At 44.7% G+C, this 20,190-nt stretch overlaps 1 protein-coding gene across 2 annotated transcripts in view; it reads left to right on the forward strand.

The window, feature by feature from the left end:
* The window catches only part of LOC147717671 (E3 ubiquitin-protein ligase TRIM39-like), a 94,248-nt gene extending 74,963 nt beyond the window's left edge, over positions 1-19,285 (forward strand). For both annotated transcript variants that reach the window (XM_086924462.1, XM_086924463.1), the window contains exons 6-8: positions 3,341-3,453; positions 16,116-16,142; positions 17,216-19,285. In XM_086924462.1, coding sequence (XP_086780588.1) covers positions 3,341-3,453; positions 16,116-16,142; positions 17,216-17,784 — 709 coding nt within the window. In that variant the 3' untranslated portion in view covers positions 17,785-19,285. The remainder of the gene's footprint in view (positions 1-3,340; positions 3,454-16,115; positions 16,143-17,215) is intronic.
* The last annotated feature ends 905 nt before the right edge of the window (positions 19,286-20,190 follow it).

Genomic DNA, 20,190 nt, shown 5'->3' on the forward strand with positions numbered 1-20,190 from the left:
GGAGTTGAGTGATGGGAACGGGAAAGGCCGTACACTAGTCGGGCCGCCTGGTTTTGGACCAGTTGGAGCTTCCGTAGGCTGTACGCCGGAATGCCGTTGTACAGGGCATTGGCGTAGTCCAGCCGGGAGATCACCAAGGCGGACATAATCAGTTTAAGTGCCAGGGGAGAAAAGAAGCGAGAAACAGTACGAATAGTGCGGAGAGTGAGAAAGCAAGAAGAGACAACAGAACTAATTTGTGAGTGTAAGGTGAGATGTTTATTCATTTTGATACCTGAGGTCTTAACTGTGGAAGAGGGAGTGGGAGGGGGACCAAAGGAAGGGGGCCAAAATAAAGAGTTCCAGGGACTGGAAGAACCACCCGTGAGAACCAACTCAGTTTTATCCGGGTTCAGCTTTAGATGGTTGTGGCTCATCCAGTCCCTGATAAAAATCATGGTAGTCTGAAAGTTAGAAATAGAATAGGAAGAAGAGGAGAGGTTGAAGATGAGCTGGAGGTCATCCGCATAGTTATGTACGGTGACCTCCAGCTGCTGGAGTGCAAAGATTAGGGGATAGATATAAAGATTGAACAAAAGAGGAGAAAGAGAAGAACCCTGGGGAACACCACAAGTGACCATCTGGGGTGAATGATGTGCTCTACAAATACACATAACATTAAGAAGTATGTTTCAACAATTTGCTCCTTGAGGAGTTTGCTGGTGCCAAGAACAAGCATTTGCAATGCGATAGCTCTCAATTTTGCGAGAGTTTAAGATATTGGCATTGTAAATGACAATACCTTTAATTTATCTGTTTTGATAATTAACACATAAAAAAGGCATTGTCATTTACAATGCCAATAGCTCAAACTCTTGTAAATGTGAAACCAATTTCATTTGAAAGAAGTGGCCGCCATTGCCCAGGGGTGCTTGGGAAGTGAAAGCGCACATGGATTGCTGAATGTTGCAGGAAAGCATGTCGTTCCCGCAGTAGGAGAAACTCATTAAAGAAAATAGTGCTTACCGACTAAATAAGACATACTGTGTAACAACCAAAGTAAAAGTGCCAGTCCTCTTGGGAGGTTACAAATGAAGACAAAGTGGTACTAAGGAGGAATTAGTGAGCCTATTAACGAATCAGAAGCCAGCATTTACAAAGGAAAATTACACAAGCCAATGAAAAATATGGGCAGAGAGTGGGCGGAGCTTCACGTCCTTATTCAAATACAGCATGCCTCGCAGAGCAGTGTATGCGCTGCACAGACTCGACCTAAAAAGGTGGTATAGAAAAGCACTCTTGTCAAGATAGATGATACTGTGCTCTGAGATAAGCTATTCTCTGGCCAAGAAGGATCCCTGTGATGGTCTGTATGCCCATTCCACCAGGGTTAAAGCGACTACAATAACATTAGTGAGGGATGTTTCTGTTTTGGATAATTGCCAGGCTTGAAAACGGATGTCTGCACACATTCACCAAGCACTACTGTCTCGACAGTGAGGTCTTCCGAGAGGGTCATTTTACCCGCTCATTTCTGTAGGACATTTTGGTATGAGCACGCTCTTTAGACCCTCCACATTTGGTTGGCGTTGCTTGGGTATCTGTTTTATGGTTTAAATCTTTTATTGCATTTTATGAACAGACAAAACCTTCCACAAAGTCAGGCTGAGACACAGCCCATCGAAGCTATACTGCATGCTTAATTAGCAGGCCCAGGCATGTGAGGAACAAAATTCACAACATATGTGTAACGCCTAGCCCCCTTCAATCCCTCCCCCCACCCCGTCCCTTGTCCGCCAAAGAAAGAAAAGTGTTCAGCATTAAGAACTCATTGTGTTACTCTAGTCTCGCCCCCGGTCTCACTGTGGTCGGATAATCTCAACAGGCGAAGATACCTTGTGCAAGTGACTTCCCTAAACTCGGAGGAGAGAAGGGATAAAAAGGGTCGCCACAGCTCTGCAAACGAGGAGCCCTTCCCAGCCATAGTCAGTGCTTGGTCGTTATTCTAAAAGTGACTAATCTATGATTAGATAAAGAATCCACCAGAAACCATATTAGCCTTAGCGCCTTGATGCCCATGGGCTTAGTTCGCGCTTTATAAATCCCTAATTCGTTCATTCATTCATTCAGGTAACTTGTTTATTAAATATAAATGTAAATTAACACAAACTTTTGTGTATGACAGTAGACCTAGAATATTTTAGTATTTATTACATTATTCAACAACGCATTAAAAACTATGATTGGAAGAGGCTTACTGACCTTGTGTTTTTTTCTTACAGTAATTGACCTGTCTAGAATGCATTTTCTCCTTCACTCCGACTTTTAGCACCACTCCAAGCAAAGCTGAGCTGTAGAAAAGCTACTTCTCTTCAGATTACTTTGTAATAGGGTTTTCTAGCAGCCTTAATTCAGTTATGGCGGTCGCCTTGTAAAGTGTGAAAAAGGTTGTTTATTGTGCCATAATCTGTTCATTGCAGATTTAACATGTTCCGCCTATTTGAGAAATGTGATATTGGTTTAGCTCCTACGCTGATAAATGCGGAAAACTTGTGGTTAATGATATGTAATAGTTCCCATTTATATACATAAATTGCTAAAACTGAGGTAATAATGCAACTGTAGCAACATGTTTACCTCGTTGGCGATATTACCATGAAATCATCAATCACGCATGTGTGTTCAGCAAGTAGTTAAGAGCAAATATTTGTGAGCAAAATGCATATTCATGACCTATATCAGGCTGTCCTTAATTTGTGCTGGTGTTTTCCAGTGCTAAGCACTGACACTTATTTTGTAACATGATCACATATATATAGGGCAGCCTACCACACGGTGCCGCTGTCAGTCTATTGTTTTTAAAACCACATGAGCAAGGTGTTTAACAATTAAGTATATGATCCCAAGTAATACCAGGGTCTCAGGCCTCTCTTACAGCTTTATGCCACTTAGTACGGTCCAAATTTTTATATTTGTAGGACTGTAATGGTAAGTAGGTATTATCGGTATTGGTGTTTGGCAGCACTGGCTGGGGCCTGATGTGACACAAGCAGCAGCGGCCTCCTGAGAAATATCCTGGGCCCTGGCCCTGGCATCTACTATTTTACAGATTGAGGACTGGTATCGGGTATTATGCAAGAAAACAACATTGAAATTAAGAGACCTGAAAACAACGTAGTCTCCCAGTCCTTATGCTTTTCTGATCGATTCCACCTCCTAGCCATGCGCACAAAAATGTAAAACCTGTCCCCTTAATTATGCATATTCCGTTCTCCTCTCCTCAACCCAGCAGTGCATCCATGCCTCCAAAGTGTGCTGTGTGCTCAAGATTTAGATAATGACATCTAAATGTTGCTCGTAGGTGTGAGGAGATGAAGGTACCAGAACCATCCGTGCCTTCTCCAGAAGAGGTTCCTCTCCAGAGCTTCCATCAGCAAAACGTCCACCTGAATAGAATGATAAGCGATTTTAAAGGTAAAAACATTAGCATGTTGTTGAATTATGGTACACTTATATTAAATGGCCTTTAAGACAAGTTAAAAGTGACAAAGGGGAAAGGAGCTAACAGAAAAGGGCGTTTTTCCCAGACTTCTTTAAGTTGAGATGATTGGTGATTTGTCGTACGTGACGGAAGAGAGCTTTCTAGTTTCTGTAGGCCAAGAATTGAGTGTCCGCAGTTGAAACATATTAATGAAGTCTGAAGTGACCCAGTAGAACAATAGGAACAGATTTGTCCTGGATGAAAGTAAGGCCATAACCATGATAGGATAGTCACTAGTGGAGAGATTCTTAAGGAGAATACACTTGCGACTGGGGTGGATTGTTTTGGATCTAGACATGCTATAATTCATTAGAGCATGACACTTTTTAGCCTAAGAGATGAATTGAGTGCTAGATGGTGGTTGTGGACCCATTGCTAGTAGCTAACAGATACTACTGAGCCCAACAACAGAGACATTAGAATGTTGAACCAGTACAGAGATCTGGGCCTAAATCCATCGTTTTTATGCTCCCCATGCCAGTACAGTTTGAACCCAGCCATATACAAATCAGTCTTGACCCTGCACCCAATGGTTGGGTGAGGGGTGTTAACCTGAAACTGGTCCCAAGAGGCTTGTTTCCGGTTCAGGGAATACCTGGCTTGGCAGTTCGGGCTGGACTGTTCCCATGAGGCACAGAGTCAATACTGATTTGCATTTAGCTTGATCTGAACTGAGGTGGCGAGGAGAGAGCTAAAGAACGATGATCGATTCAACCCAGATTTGTGGCTGGGGGTGAGTGACTGAAAATTTCAGTGCTCCATCTATCATCTCCTTGTGTTTGCTTTGTTTGCCCTAAGTTTGCAGGGTATGCTCAGACGTGGGTCCCTTGCTCACTTTTCCACTGGATTCATAGCCTGGCTGATGAGGGGTGTTACCCCGAAACTGGTCCCAGGATGCTTGTTTCCGGTTCGGGGAAGCCCTGGCTTGGCAGTTCAGGCGGACTGTTCCCATTGGGCACAGGATCAAGACTGATTCTCATATGGCTGGGTTCAAACAGGAATGACATGGGGAGCAAAAAATGATGGATTCAGGCCCAGATCTCTGTACTGGGGTGAATGTATGACATTGTTCTGCATGCTGTCCATCAATTGTTTTTGCATTTGTCACCCAGAGTGTGACGGGTAAGCCCAGACGTGGGTCCCGTGCTCTCCATGCCACTGGACTCCAGCTATCCTGGCTGAAGAGCGGTGAAATCCCGAAATCGGTCCTCGGATGCTTGTTTCCAGTCCAGGGACGACCTGGCCTGGCAGTTCGGACTGTTCCCATGGGGCACAGGGTCAAGACTGATTTGCATATGGCTGGGTCCAAACTGGGGTGGCGTAGTGGGCAAAAGAACGATGGATTTAAGCCAGATCTTTTGACTGAAGGAGAATGTTTGGATTATCAGCATTCCGTCTATCCTTTGTATGCTGTAACACTTGTCACCCAAAGTGGGATGGTTATGCCCAGATGTGTGTCCCTTGCTCACTGTGCCACTAGATTTAAGCTAGCCTGGCTGATGAAGTTTGACATACCCTGAAACCAGTCCCAGGATGCTTGTTTCCGGTCCAGGGAGGACCTGCCCTGACAGTTCTGTCTGGACTGTTCCCATAGGGCACAGGGTCAAGACTGTTTTGCATATGGCTGGGTCCAAACTGGGGTGGCGTAATGGGCAAAAGAACGATGGATTTAACCCAGATCATTTGCCTGGTTAAGAATGTTTTTATTATCCGCATTCCGTCCATCATTTGTTTGCTGTAACATCGTTAAATATTGAGACATAAAAATTTAAAGTTGAGAAAAACATTTAACTCAATGTTTCATAGCAATGTCTTTCTTCACTATAAATTTCGCCCATTTAAAACTATATTTGCCAGTTATAAATATGGCACAGTATCTACTGGCCACTGGGAACTAGAGGACTGCTGCTTGTAAATAGGACACTTTGAAGTGGGAAAAAACTAAAAATTAAGAGTTAGCTTAATCATTAAGGTAACTATTCATATGAATTTTCTCCCACTTAAAAGCATCTAGAAGCATCATTTTTGTTCTCACGTAATATTGAGTTGACAAGGACATTTATTATTTTAGACTTGAATACCTCAGTCCTTGAGTTCTTCACATCTGTGCCTTGGGTCATAAATCTTAATCCAGCACTGTTCATTATCAGGCCCTGCTCCCTGAAGATAATAATGTAAAAGAAACACATCCTTCCCATAACTTTAAAAGAAAAATTTGACCTTCTGCTTATTTATAATGAACTCAAGGCTGTGAGTTACTCTGAAGGTGTCTTTGAGCTCACAATCGAATGGTTGGAGACACCTGCATTAAAGTAATAAGGACAGGGGCACTAGACCTCTCCCTTCTTAACTTCTTCCTCCTCTACCCCTTCTTCCTCCTCCTCCTGCTTCTCCCTAACTCTCACTGTTCCCACCATCCGTGCCACCTCCTCTCGTTCGTTAGAAGAATCACTGCACTCTTCCTAAGGGCAGGGCATCCCCTTGTATACAGTGGAACCAAATACATCCCCTATGATCCTGAATCCACGGATGAGCTGTTGGACCACTGCGATGTCCATCCCTGGGTGATCAGAACCTGTTCTTTACCTGTCAAAATCTTCCCCACCCGATAACACTACCTCACACTACAAGGTTACACATATGGCAGCTACCTTTTATAAAGTAGATAGTGACTTCCTGGTTGAAACATTTTCAAAGACCCAACGCACACTCCAGTTCCTTTCAATGCTCAAAACAGCACCAAAGACCTTCAAAGGGCCAGTCGAGGCTTTGGTCCTCACACCCAGGGTCAACAAAAATACAAACACTCACCCAATGAGGGGTCTGTTTTTATCTGTTATGTTGATCAAACACTGCAAGTTGCCTGTGGAAAGCGCCGGGACACTCTTTCCGAGTAGCCGAGCGCTATAAAAATGCAATCTAACATAACATAACATAACAATGACCCGCCTTGTGGTCCATCCAGCGCAGAAACGTGTTAATTCCCAGGGTACAGGGGATACCCCACCACTTGACAAGAAGAGTAAAAATATTGTTGCAACGGGTTAGAGGGTAGCAACACAATCAGCCACACACTGGTAGATTGCTAACTCTGTTGACCTGCTCTCCCGATTAGACAATATATTCAAAACAAAACGGGTCTCATTGGTTTCATTAGTTATCCCAATAATAATTTAGTCAACCACAATGGCTGGGCACAATCAATGTTTATTTAAAGGAATGATAAAAGATCATTACTTCCAAATACAATATTAAAAAATACTTTATAGTTATAAAGTAAGTGCAGTGGACCTATAAACAGTAAATAAGTGCATAGTATCTCCGGTGAAAGTGAACCACCTAAAGCCAAAAGATCAACAACCAAGTACACATAGGGGGAAAAAAGTGTATTCTGTAGGCAACAAACAACCATAAATATAAGATTTCTTGGATCAAATAATCCAAACCTGTTCCTGAGTTAAGCTTATTAGGTTTTTTTGTATGCGTGGTGTCGACAACATTTTGACTCTATTAGATGTAGGGTCTTGTCAGGACAAATCTGTGGCTAACAATCTATTGATCTCCCCAGTGGGAAAAGAACCATGAGTGAGACAAAATGTCTTATAAAATAAATTAAGTACTTACGGAGGGAACCCCTAGTGCTTCTACAAAAGGGAACCAAAATTTGTGGCCTCAAGTGGGGTCTTGATTGCTGGTCAGGAAACTGCCTGTAAATAATCGGAATGAAGGCCCATATAGACGTATCTTTCAGATGGAAAGAGAGAAACCAATGCTGCCAATGATGGAGTATCCGCTAGCCAGAACAATGTCCAATGTTCTCCATCACAAAGTTTTCTATAAACTTAAACTCTCTGGGGCAGATTTACAATAAACTAACGCAGCGCTGTGCAGCAAGCCATTTTGCTGTGCCTCGCTGCGTTAGTTTTGATGCACAGGCATGCAACATATTTACAACAATGTGTCGCATCGCTGTGCTTCCCCCTGTGCTGGCACACAAACTGCTGCCATGTCCTGACACAGGCACCCTTGCACCATGGTGCTAGGATGCCTGCATCACGAGGATGATTGCTTATGTGCAGGAAGGGTTATCTTACAATCAGAAAGGGTGTTTTACAACTTCTAAGTGTGCAGCATTAGCACACATAGAACTTGCAAAACGTAATTGATTTAAATGATTGTTTATTTACAGGAAGGGGCACATCCCTGTACATAAACAATCAGTAGATGTGATTTCCTCTTTCAATGTGTGCTGCAGAATGCAGCACTCATGGAAGGAGGAAAAAACTAGGAGAAATGAATACATTTCTCCTTGTTGCCCCTCCCTACTCCTCCCCTCCCAACCCCCCCTTGGGAGGTGTGACATTCAGATGCATTTCCAGATTTACAATTTCTTGTACATCTGGAAATGTGTCTGGTTCCATGGGTGTTGCAACACCCATGGAAAACCCCTTTCACGAAAAGTGTAGCTTGTAAAGGGAACATATTTACAAGGTCAGGAAAAGCCACTTGGTGTGTCTTTTCCTATCCTGGTAAATATGGGGCAGAAAAATGTGCTGCCAGTGCGTCACAAAAAGTGATGCACTGGCAGCGCAAGGGGCTTGTAAATCTGCCCCTCTGTATTTAACTCTTTAGATGATCAGCCTAGTGTTCGAGGCATGTGGGCTGCTGAATTCATATCTTGTGCATAGATCGCTGCCTAGTGTTGGGTCCGGATGATTGCACTTGTTGTCTTGGAAGAGTCTTCGAAGTATCATGAGATAGGTGACTCCTCCCTTGGACTACAGTGCGCATGGGCATCCTCTCCATCCTCAGATTGTTTTTTTCCGCCATTGGGTTCGAATGCAAACTCCTATACTCCAACTTCAGAAGCGAAAACAAACACTTTCTAAAGGCCAAAAGGCCTTCGATTCGATGGAATTGTTCTCGATTGGTACCTCTCTACTCGATCCAGCCTTCCATCTCCAAGCGGTCGCCGACGCGGGCCGTTGGGCCTGTTCGACGTCACTTGAGCCGACCGTCGATGGAAAGAATCCCATTTAAAAGGTGCCCGCAATGCCATGCAAAGTTCCCACATACTGATAAGCACTCAGTATGCAACAAGTGCCTTTCCCCAAACCATAAAAAGGAAAGCTGTCCTGCCTGTGCACAGTTTCGATCCCAAAAAACTATTCGGAACATACGTGCAGCTAGGCAAGAAATGCAGCGACAGGCACCAGATCCGGACAACATCTTTGATGACTACCAAGAACTACAAGAGGCGCCGGACTCGGACCTAGAGATCGTCACCGTTGAGGACTACTCTGACTCCGATGACGAGATCCCACCAGGGCAAATCGTGAGTACCCTGCCCCCGACACCATCTACCCCAATAACAACGGCTCCGGTCAAGGTATCGCCAAAAGGCCTTAGCCGAGATCATAAAGTTTCGATTGCCCCGCCATCCGGCTCCGAAACTTTCAGAAACCACAGGGCCCAGTAACATCGTCCCGAAGAAGGTTCCAGAGCCAAAGAAGGTCGTCGACCCGAAGGGCGTAGATCCGAAAGCAGCCGTACAGCCAAAGAACGTTGAGCCGAAGGACTGTCGACCCCAAGAAGGCCGTACAGCCCAAAATTGTCGACCCAAAACACGTTGTCGACCCGAACAAGGACACACAACCCAAGGGCGCCGAACCAAAGAAGGTCGCCGACCCAAACAAGCCTTTGGCACCGAAAAACGTCGACCCGACAAAAGGCGCCGTGCCGAGACACGCGTCCAAGCCAGAACGTCCTCTCGGGCCGAAAACACCGGATCCGAAGACACCAGTCGATCTGAAAAAGCCAATCGACTCTGGAAAAGACGCTCAGCCGAAAAAACAAAAGACTCCAGTCGATACCAACAAAAACATCGACTCTGGAGACAACACTTCTCCGAAGAAGTCTACGGAGCAAAAGAAATGCGTCAACCCAAAAGTCATTCGACCCGAAAAAAGGCCCGAGCCGAAAAAGCCGGTTCCTAAACCTAAAGTTGTCTACAAACCAAAGCCTAAGACTCAATCCAGGAATGTTGAGGAAGAACTCTTCCACCCAGATCCCTCTGACGACCAGGCAAAATTTTTTATTGATAGTTACCATCCTGCATAGAAAAAAGAGGCCTTTGGACTTTGAACCTCAGTCCCCTATTCCACTAAAGAAAAAGGACTTTGGGACTTCTCCTTCTAGACCCTTCAGTCCTTTTCAACCTATCATGCCTACTACTCCTTTCAATCCTTATATTCCTTATTCTCCCTCATCACGGGGACAACGAGGGTGACACAGGAGATGAGCCACAGCCTCAATATGACTTCCCACAGGATCCTGAACCTCAGGAACCACGGGAAGAGCCAACTGACCCTTATAACACCCATCCCATCCCTGACATGTCCTCTTATCCTACTAAACCATCTCCTACTGACGACACAGTAGTTTTTATTCAGCTCATAGACAGGGCTGCACAGTTCCACAACGTGGATCTGCATGATGACCCCGTTGAAGAAGACTTCTTATTTGACACCTTTCCTACATCTGAAAAAAGTGTCAAAACACTTCCCATGTTAAAGGGAGTTCTGAAACATGCCCCTGACATATTTAAGGACACAGCCAGGGCACGGGTAATCAACCCCAGAATAGAGAAAAAGTATAGGGCAGCCCCTACAGACCCTACTTACATCAAAGGGCAGTTACCACTTGATTCACTGGTAGTGGCCAACGCACGTAAAAGGGCCAACTCCCAAACAACCGGGGTAGCACCTCCCCCCCCAGACAAAGAGTCAAAGATACTAGAGGCATCAGGAAAAAGAATAGCGGCACAAGCCTCCAACTCGTGGAGGATAGCTAATACACAAGCTCTACTGGCTCGGTACAACAAGGCGCATTACGACCAGCTAGAGACCCTAATGCAACACCTACCCGAGCCTTTAAAAGCACAAGCCCAAGATCTCATACAGGAGGAAAAATTCATAACAAACGCCTCCATCAAATGGGCGCTTGACGCAGCAGACACTGCAGCTAGGTCAATCAACACTAGCGTTCTACTCCGCAGACATGGATGGCTACGTATCTCTGGTTTTAAAAATGAGGTACAGTCCACTATCCTTAACCAGCCTGTTAACCAGGACTTTCTGTTTGGCCCTGCTGTCGACACCAATTTGGATAAAATGAAAAAGGACACAGAGACAGCAAAATCTGTTGGGGCATTGCAATTTCAGCAACAAAGGGGCTCCTCTTTCCGCTCCTCATACTAGGCAAACACACAAGGACATACCTCACAAACAACAGCCTCTTATAAAGGTAATGCATAAAGTTCCTTTGCTAAGAACACCACCAGAGGAGGCTACAGAGGTAACAATACCAAGGGAAGAGGACGTGGAGGCAATAACACCAGAGCCTCAACTGCCTTAAAACAGTGACTCTATCACACTACCTCCAGACCACATAACACTGGTCGGAGGCAGACTACAACAGTTCCTACCCGTCTGGAACACAATTACCACAGACAGGTGGGTGGGAGAAATTATCCAGTCTGGCTACTGTCTAGAACCACCAAACATACCACCAAGACATCGTCCATTGTCCAGAGAACACATCACCCTATTACAACAACAGGTGAACTGCATGCTAAAAAAGGGGGCCATAGAGCAAGTCCCTTTCCATCAACAAGGGAAGAGAGTGTTCTCCCTATATTTCCTTATTCCCAAGAAGGACGGCTCTCTCAGGCCAATATTGGACCTCACACCCCTAAATCAATACATACTGTTGGAGCTCTTTTATATGATCACATTACAACAAGTGCTCCCATTGCTACAACAGTGGGATTTCCTAGCAACACTGGACCTCAAAGATGCGTATTTCCACATACCCATCCATCCAGCCCACAGAAAATACCTCTGGTTCACAATAGAAGGGCAACACTACCAATTCACGGTTTTGCCCTTCGGGGTTACCACGGCTTCAAGAGTGTTCACAAAATGCTTAGCGACCGTGGCAGCACATCTCAGGAGGCAGCACGACCATGTGTACCCTTACCTGGACGGTTGGCTTATACAAGCAAAATCGTACCAACAATGCGCAGCACACACATCTCAAGCAATCCAGCTGCTACACAGCCTGGGATTCTCAATCAACTACACAAAATCGCATTTGCAACCGTCCCACATACAGCAGTACCTGGGAGCCACCATAAATACCTCGGTGGCAAAGGCGTATCCAAACTCAACAAGGATAGCCAGTATGCAGACCCTCATTCGCAAATTCCAACCACAACACTCTCTGCCTTTTCCCAAGTCTTTATGCAGCTCATAGGCATGATGGCCTCCTGCATATTCATTGTCCCCCATGCCAAACTACAAATGCGCCCATTACAGGAATGCCTATCACGGCAATGGAACCAGGCTCAAGGACAACTAAAAGACCTAGTGTTGGTCGACAGTCGCACTCCCAACTCTCTGCAGTGGTGGAACCCACAAAACCTTTCCACGGGGCGACTGTTCCGAGAGCCGGTCCCACAACTAGTACTAACAGCGGACGCATCACTGACAGGCTGGGGAGCCCATCTCCTTCAATACACAGTACAGGGGCTCTGGACAAACAAGCAGAAAAGGCTGCATATCAACCAACTAGAGTTGCTAGCAATATCCGGACGGACAACATGACTGCAATGTACTATATCCAGAAACGGGGAGGAACGCACTCTCCACAGCTGTCCCATCTGGCACAGATGATCTGGAGGTGGGCGATTCCCCCCCAAAAATTTCTCCTAGCAGAACACCTTCCAGGGAGGGACAACCAAGTTGCCGACCTGCTCAGCAGGCACAGCCAGCAATTACACGAATGGGAGATTCACCCCCAGGTCCTCCAACCATTCTTCCAGGAGTGGGGTCACCCGGAAATAGACCTGTTCGCCACAAACAAAAACTCAAAATGCCAATACTTTGCCGCCAGGTTCCCACATCCATTGTCACAGGGCAATGCGATATGGATGAACTGGTCAGGCAGATTTGCGTATGCTTTTCCCCCAGCACCACTGATCCCGCTGGTAGCACGCAAACTGCGGCAACACTCCCTCACACTAATCCTAGTTGCTCCCACATGGGCGAGACAACCTTGGTACACAACGTTCCTAGAACTCTCAGTAGTTCTCCATCAAAGACTGCACCTTGCACCTCCTCTTCTAACTCTGAACCATGGAGAAATCAGACACCCAGATCCCAACCAAATGAACCTAGCGATCTGGCTCCTGATGTCTTAGAGTTTGGATATCTGAACTTGCCCCCATATTGCATGAATATCATTAAGGAGGCAAGAAGACCAACCACACGTGCGTGCTATGCAGCTAAATGGAAAAGATTTGTTATTTACTGTTACAATAACCAAATCAATCCATTAGACGCATCAATACAGAACATTATATGTTACCTGCTGCACCTACAAAGATGTAACTTAACATACTCTTCAATACGGCTACACCTTGCTGCCATTGAAGCATACCTTCAAAACAGACAACACCTTTCACTGTTTTAAAAACCAGCAATCAAAGCTTTTCATGGAGGGTCTAAAAAGGGTGATTCCTCCTAGGCACCCCTTCCCCAGTCTGGAATCTCAATATAGTGCTTACCAGACTAATGGGCCCTCCTTTCGAACCTTTACATTCTTGCGAAATACAATTCCTAACGTGGAAAGTTGCCTTTCTAGTGGCCATCACCTCACTCAGAAGAGTGAGTGAAATACAAGCGCTTACAATTCAAGACCCTTTCATGCAGGTATACGAAAACAGGGTGGTTCTTAGAACAAACCCTAAATTTATGCCTAAGGTTGTATCCAATTTCCATATCAACCAATCAATAGAACTGCCAGTATTCTTTCAAAATCCACAGTCAGTAGCTGAAAGAGCCCTGCACACACTAGACGTCAAGAGAGCTCTACTTTATCATGTGGACAGAACTAAAGCCTTTAGGAAAACAAAACGACTATTTGTTGCTTTTGCACCACAACACAAAGGGAACCCTATTTCAAAAGCAGGAATAGCCAGATGGATAGTTAAATGCATTCAAATATGCTATCAAAATGCAAAACGCACTTTAACCGCCCCCCCAAGAGCACACTCCACAAGAAAAATGGGGGCATCCATGGCTTTTCCCCTTGAAGATATCTGTAAGGCAGCCACATGGTCCACCATACACACTTTCACAAAACACTACTGTGTAGATGTACAAACAAAACTGCAAGCTGCTGTAGGCCAGGCTGTCCTCAAAACTATTTTTCAAACTGCTGCAGCTGGCGCAGGTAGCCACCGCTAGAGGAGATACTGCTATACAGTTTATGCACAAGATATGAATTCAGCAGCCCACATGCCTCGAACGGAATAGGCTACTTTCCAGCAGTCCTACATGGCAAGAACAGATGCATACTGATAAGTAGCATATTCCTTCCTGTCTAATGCTCCATTTTTACGCTCATCGACTATGCGGTAAAATAACAATGGAATTGTGCCAGTGGGTTTTAGCAACTGAGGGAGTAGTTGCTATACTTCATGACTCGAAAGACTTCTTCGAAGAAAAAACAGTTGCAAATGTCAGTGCCCAACATTAGGTGGCATCAGTATGCAAAGCATGTGAATCTAGAGCACTCCATGCTTTGAGCAGATGCTTACAGGGTAAGTAACGTATTCCTTCTGGGCGCTGGATATTATGGGCTGATTTTAGTGATCCAGGGGCATATCCTGCGTTTGGTATTATTAACACTGATAGTTGCTAATTTTGTTTTGTTTTTAAACACAACAATGCTATCCAAGCTGGAGTTTATAGGCCCATATCAATATTGCCAAAAGTAAAATACAAAGTCAGAATCAGGATAACTTTATCCAGGTGCAGAAGCAAATCTAAAACGGCACAATGCCAGAATAAAAACATATGGTATATCAATATTTCAATATAAATTAAAACTGCACAGCAGCACATCTTGTTAAAAAATACAATACAATATGATAAGAATCTTGCATATTTCTACTTATTAGGATGAAGACGTGGTATATTAAGTTCATTGAGCTTCGTGACCACACAGCGCCTCTCCAAAAGGAGCTGACATCAAAACAAGGCTCATCAATCAGATGTTCTATGAAATCAAAATCTGGACTACTATGCCTGAAATTCCGAGACTTCATAAAAGGAATTATACATTGTTTGCCCAGATCTACCGTCACAGGGACCTGGGCTAGTTCAGGATTCATTTTGGAAACCCGGTGGAAAGCAAAGTAAATACTTTGTGTCCGCCCTGAAACAAAGTAATAAACATCCACTGCAACACAATTGTGCACTAAGCAAATAATTGGGTTGTGATCTATCGGGGTCAAGCACAAATAAGCCGCAACAATGCGCTTTAGCATTTCCATATTTAATCTGTGGGATCGGACTAGGTTGGATCATCCCCTTTGCACATGCTTTTCTTTTCAAGTTATGGCTTGAGGCAGGCTCAGAAAGCATGGGGTATCCCAATCTCCTGAAAGGTTTTCGTCACCTACGCTATCCATGGGATAGCAAGGCCTTTGTCTCATGCTGGGCAATCATTCATAATCTCTCTGGTAAGAGACGCCTCCTCAGTTCTCCAGATGGATAACCACTGGAGTGGGGGTGAGTTGGAATGCGATCCCCCATATAAATAAGTCCCATCTCCTCATGACAAAGTGGGAAGAGGACAAACGGGCAGAGAGGGCTTTTCTGCGGAAGCGAATTTCCTCCTCCTGAATAGCTTTGTAATTTGCGATACCCCAGACCTCAGTCCCATACAGTGCAGCGGAGACACACTGTGTCACATACATCTGTGGAAGTGGAAAAAGTGCCCTCCGCCCAGGTGGCTGAGGTAGACTGAAGAGAGTCTTCTGCCCTGGTAGCTTCAACCTACAGTGAGTAATATTAGGTACCCATGAGCCAACTGCAGCAAAACTAATCCTAGATAAGAGAAAGTGCTTGTGCTTTGTAAACATTTGGGAATGACAGCAAGTGTTGAAAGCTGGGTGCGTTCGGGCCACACGCCATGATATATGACTTTGAGAAGTTGGTTTGCAAATCAAGAGAAGCCATAAATAGAACAAATGAGTGCACCAGTAGACAGTGATTTTTGGGTGCGAACCCTCCGTACTGCATCGTCCACGTACAGCAATGTAGGAAGTAAGGTGCCATAAGTGGTGCAGGTGAAAAGCTCATTAATATACAATATACATAATAGGGGTGCCAACACGCAACTTGCAACGCACCTCAGCAGATCTTAATTTCATTAGAGACTTCACCGTTGGACCAAACCTTCTTCTGGCTTTCATATTTTCATGCAGGTATGCTAAAAAGTGCACGATTCCCTCCTCCATCCCCATTAGAAGTCCTAGTGTAAAGTGCCATTGGCTCAAACGCCAGGCTGGCTAGGTGGTCAGATGTCAGATGTGCATAAATGCACACAAACAGGCACACACGATTAACCACATCTCAAAGACACGCAACTCAATCTGCTAATAGCAACTAGTGCCTCTGCTGTTTGTGTTCTGTGTTGTTTTACATCATTTTCTAATATGTGCTGCTTCCTTCCTTTGTTTCAGAGTGGAGACGAGTCCGCTGTTTTGCAGGTAAATTTATCTGATCCTTATTGGTTGTAAAGGGATAATGGGAAATAGTTATTTTATCTTAATCCTACATTAAGCTTAGGTCAAAGTGGAATTCTGGTAGGAATACACAGAATTGTGTCCGGGTTTGCTGTCAGTGTAACAGGAAAATCTGATCTTGTGCTAGGTTGTGGTTCTGGAGGTGCCACTGTACTAGGGTAGCATGACTCCATGGATGACTGTGACGCACTCTGCTGAGGGGCGGGCCCGACACTGTGGATACTGATCTTGTGCATCGAAACCTTTTTTGTTGTTCTACAGGTCCCATTACTGTCCTCCTCTCTTCGGCTCCTGGATCACCAGTATTAACACTTTACTTGACGCAGGATCATTCTGTGTAGTCATGCTCTTAAGACAGCTTGAATGACTGTATGTAAGCCCATCTGTTATTCAGGATTCAGACTTCTACTAACATTTTAGGGCCCAGATGGATAATTGTGTCCAACCCCTAGTGTGGGTATGGCAGGTGCCGTTCATGTATCGGTGCTTAGGATCCTGATGGATCATTGTAGCCAACCAGCTGTTCTGGTTATGAGACATCACTTGCCATTCGCCCCTGAATTGCCCTATCCTGCGCCAGCTCTTAGGAATTACCTTTTATATCACATATCATTACATGATTTAAGTCTTGCTTGGCTCCACCTCCCATGAGGAAGGTAAGTCTGAAGTTAACGGCTTTGATTTTGTGAATATATCGAACCACAATCTATTTCTAGCTTTAAACCACAACCTTTTCTTTATTTAAATATACCATTTGCTTCTATATTAGCTCAGTGTTAAAAGGAGGGGTGGCTATCCAGGGCTGGAGTAGTACCTACTACCAGGATGCCTTCACGGGTGATACGCCGCGCTATATAAATCTACAAACCTTAACTTTAACTACCAGGATAGCACCATGAGATAAATATTTATATATTGAAGCTAAGTGGAATCATTAAGTAATTATTTTATAAATCACACGTCTGAGTCTCATACCCCATGTGTACTGGCGCTCTAATAACTGTCCTGAAGCTAACCCCATCTTTTTTTACCTGCAGTGGATGTCAGCCTGGACCCTGAAACAGCCCATCCTTATCTCATCCTCTCTGACAACCTGAAGAGTGTGAAGTTTGGGGTGACCAGCAATACTCTCCCCGAGAACCCAAAGCGATTCAGCAGCATCGCTCTAGTCCTTGGGAGCCAGGGCTTCAGCGCTGGGAGGCATTACTGGGAGGTGGAGGTGGGAGACAAGACGGACTGGGGCCTGGGCGTCTGCCGGAAGTCGGTGAAGCGGAAGGGGAAGACCACCCTGCTGCCAGAAGACGGGTACTGGGGAGTCTGGTTGGTGAATCGAGACTCCCTCTGGGCGCTCACCTCTACAGAGACGCGGCTGAACCCCAGAGTAAAACCCAACGCAGTAGGCGTGTTTCTAGACTATGAGGTAGGAAGGATTTCCTTTTACAACGTTGAAGATCGATCTCTGCTATTTACTTTCAAGGACACCTTCTCCGAGGACTTGTACCCATATCTGACGCCATGCCAGCCCGAGAATGGTGAAAATACAGGGGCCTTGACAATCCGGAATACGAAAATACGGAAATCGGAGCATCTGATAAACATGTTGTAACCATTTGTACGTCCGCTGTGTCTCTGGTGATCAGAGTGGTCAAAATGGTAGTGTAGGGAAGGGTCTCTACAGCCATCAGCAGACAAAGGGAATAGGAATTGTGGCAGCACTGTTTAACTTTAAAATGTTTGTATGAATTTTTTTATTTGCAAATTACTTTTAATATTTGATTACACACATACATTTATCTTAAACATTAAGAACTCATTTACAGTTATATTGAAAACCACATTAATTTAATGACAGTTTCACAGCTGCCCTGATCGAATCTCTCAGTGCCCTGTTCTTCGGCATGTCCAAAATGAAAACTGCGTTGGTCTAGCGAGTAGAGAATATGAGAAGCCGCTAATATTTGAGATATGAAAACCGCCATTTGATGCAGCCCAGTCAGTTATTGCAGTGATGCCCCCTCGAAGTGGGAATACGAGTTAAGATCTTGTGCATTATTGCCTTTGACCAAGTACAGTGTCCCCCTACCTCATGGCTAGGTTCACGTTGTGCAGACTCCACATACATACAAACAACTTATTTAAACATTTCTGTATATAAGTCTTGTTGCTGAGCTTCATTCAAGACGCTTTTGTTCTCCCAATCGCCAATGGATTTTAAGATATATATCCTCTTACTCAGTTGTCAGTCTATTATGTTAAATCTTTTGCATAATACAAGTTTACAGTATTTGTCGCTTTGAAGATACATATTTGCATATTGTATGTATTTATTGTAAGGCTTGTCTTGAAGAATCCACCCATTTCGTAAAAAATAACAATTGCATTTCAATTTTTTTCAAATTCAATTCCTTTCCTAAGTGTGATTTTCAAAAACGTACTTTTTTTAGGGCATAACAGTTCATCAAAAAAAATAAACTTGGCCTCTTTTCAGAGGAGATCCATGACTAATCTGCAAGCAGGTGTTGGTGTACATCTGTGGAAAGTTGCTTTTAGGACTTAACAGGCATTATTTCTCACTTGCCAGACAGTGTGTTGAAGATCCTTAACAAATGTTTGTATAGCCGATGCCGCGGGCTATACCTGTTGCTGAAGACCATAATGCAGGTGAGGGCCTTTAGCAACTAGCCATTTATTAGCACTGGGGCACTTCATTGTCTTCAACTTGGCTCCCAGCATCCCGATGTTCTCATTTTCCTTACATTTGTGTGTACCTGATGCGCTGGTCTTTATCCAGCAGTGCTTGTTTGAGTATGAGATGACCAGCTTCCCTGTCCCTCATACACATGAGCTATCATTGCCTTCTTCACTCCAGTTTCCCTTCCTCTCTTTTCCCCGATGCTTCCCTATCCCTCTGACATTTGATTGCATTGGGAATATAACAGTTTTTGTTCTAGACTACATCGTTATAATGCACAAATTACTTAAAGCATGTGGCCTTCTGTATTTATTTATCCTCTTGGAACACAATTGAAATGGGACACATTACATGGAATTTTGCAAAACGTTTTTCAAATGCGCAGTTCTTGGTAATAAAAATGATGAAACAAGTATGGATCTGTGTCCAAGAGCATTCATATTGTGGTCATGAACACTTGTCATGTGAATGAAATGGCAAGTTATCTACAGCTGGGAAATAACACACAATTACTGCTCCAGGCCTCTCAAAATCCTAAAAATGGTACTAGACCTCCAGGTCTAGTGACTTAAATAATCTACTGGGCCTAACTACATGTTCGAGGCATGTGGGCTGCTGAATTCATATCTGTGCATAGATCGCCGCCTAGTGTTGGGTCCGGATGATTGCACATTGTTGTCCTGGAAGAGTCTTCGAAGTATCACGAGATAGGTGGCTCCTCCCCTGGACTACAGTGCGCATGGGCATCGCCTCCATCCCCAGATTGTTTTTTTCCGCCATTGGGTTCGGATGTGTTTCGGTTCCCTCTGTCGGAATCGATAGTTGTTTAACTTTCCTAACTTGAGACCAAAAGGTCTTTAGGCTTGGCGTCGGTATAGTCTTCGTTCGGGTTTTGTCTATTTCTCAGCTCCGAACTCTTGCTACCTCTCCGCGTGCTGTCGGCGCGGACGGTCCTACACGACGCTCCAGACTACTTCAATGGAACAAACTCCGTTTAAGAGGTGTCTGGTGTGCACCTCCAAGTATTCACACTTCGACGTGCACCCAGTGTGCAACAAATGTTTGTCGCCGGACCATGATGAGGCCAGGTATATGGCCTGCTCAAAGTTCCGGTGTAAGAAGACTCTCAAGCTTCGTCGGGCCGCTAGACTCCAAGCCCAGTTATCGGCACCCCCGGCGCCCCCGCCGGACAACATCTTCGAAGAATTTGTTGGAGACGACGATGTATTTCAAGTTTCGGACTCTAGCCCTGCGTCGTAGGGGGATGACTATGACGCGGGAGACGAGGAGTTTGATGAAGTCGTCGACGAGGTAGGGGAC

The sequence above is a fragment of the Lissotriton vulgaris genome, chromosome 5 (genome assembly GCF_964263255.1).
Source record: "Lissotriton vulgaris chromosome 5, aLisVul1.2, whole genome shotgun sequence".
NCBI classification, from domain to species: Eukaryota; Metazoa; Chordata; class Amphibia; order Caudata; family Salamandridae; genus Lissotriton; species Lissotriton vulgaris.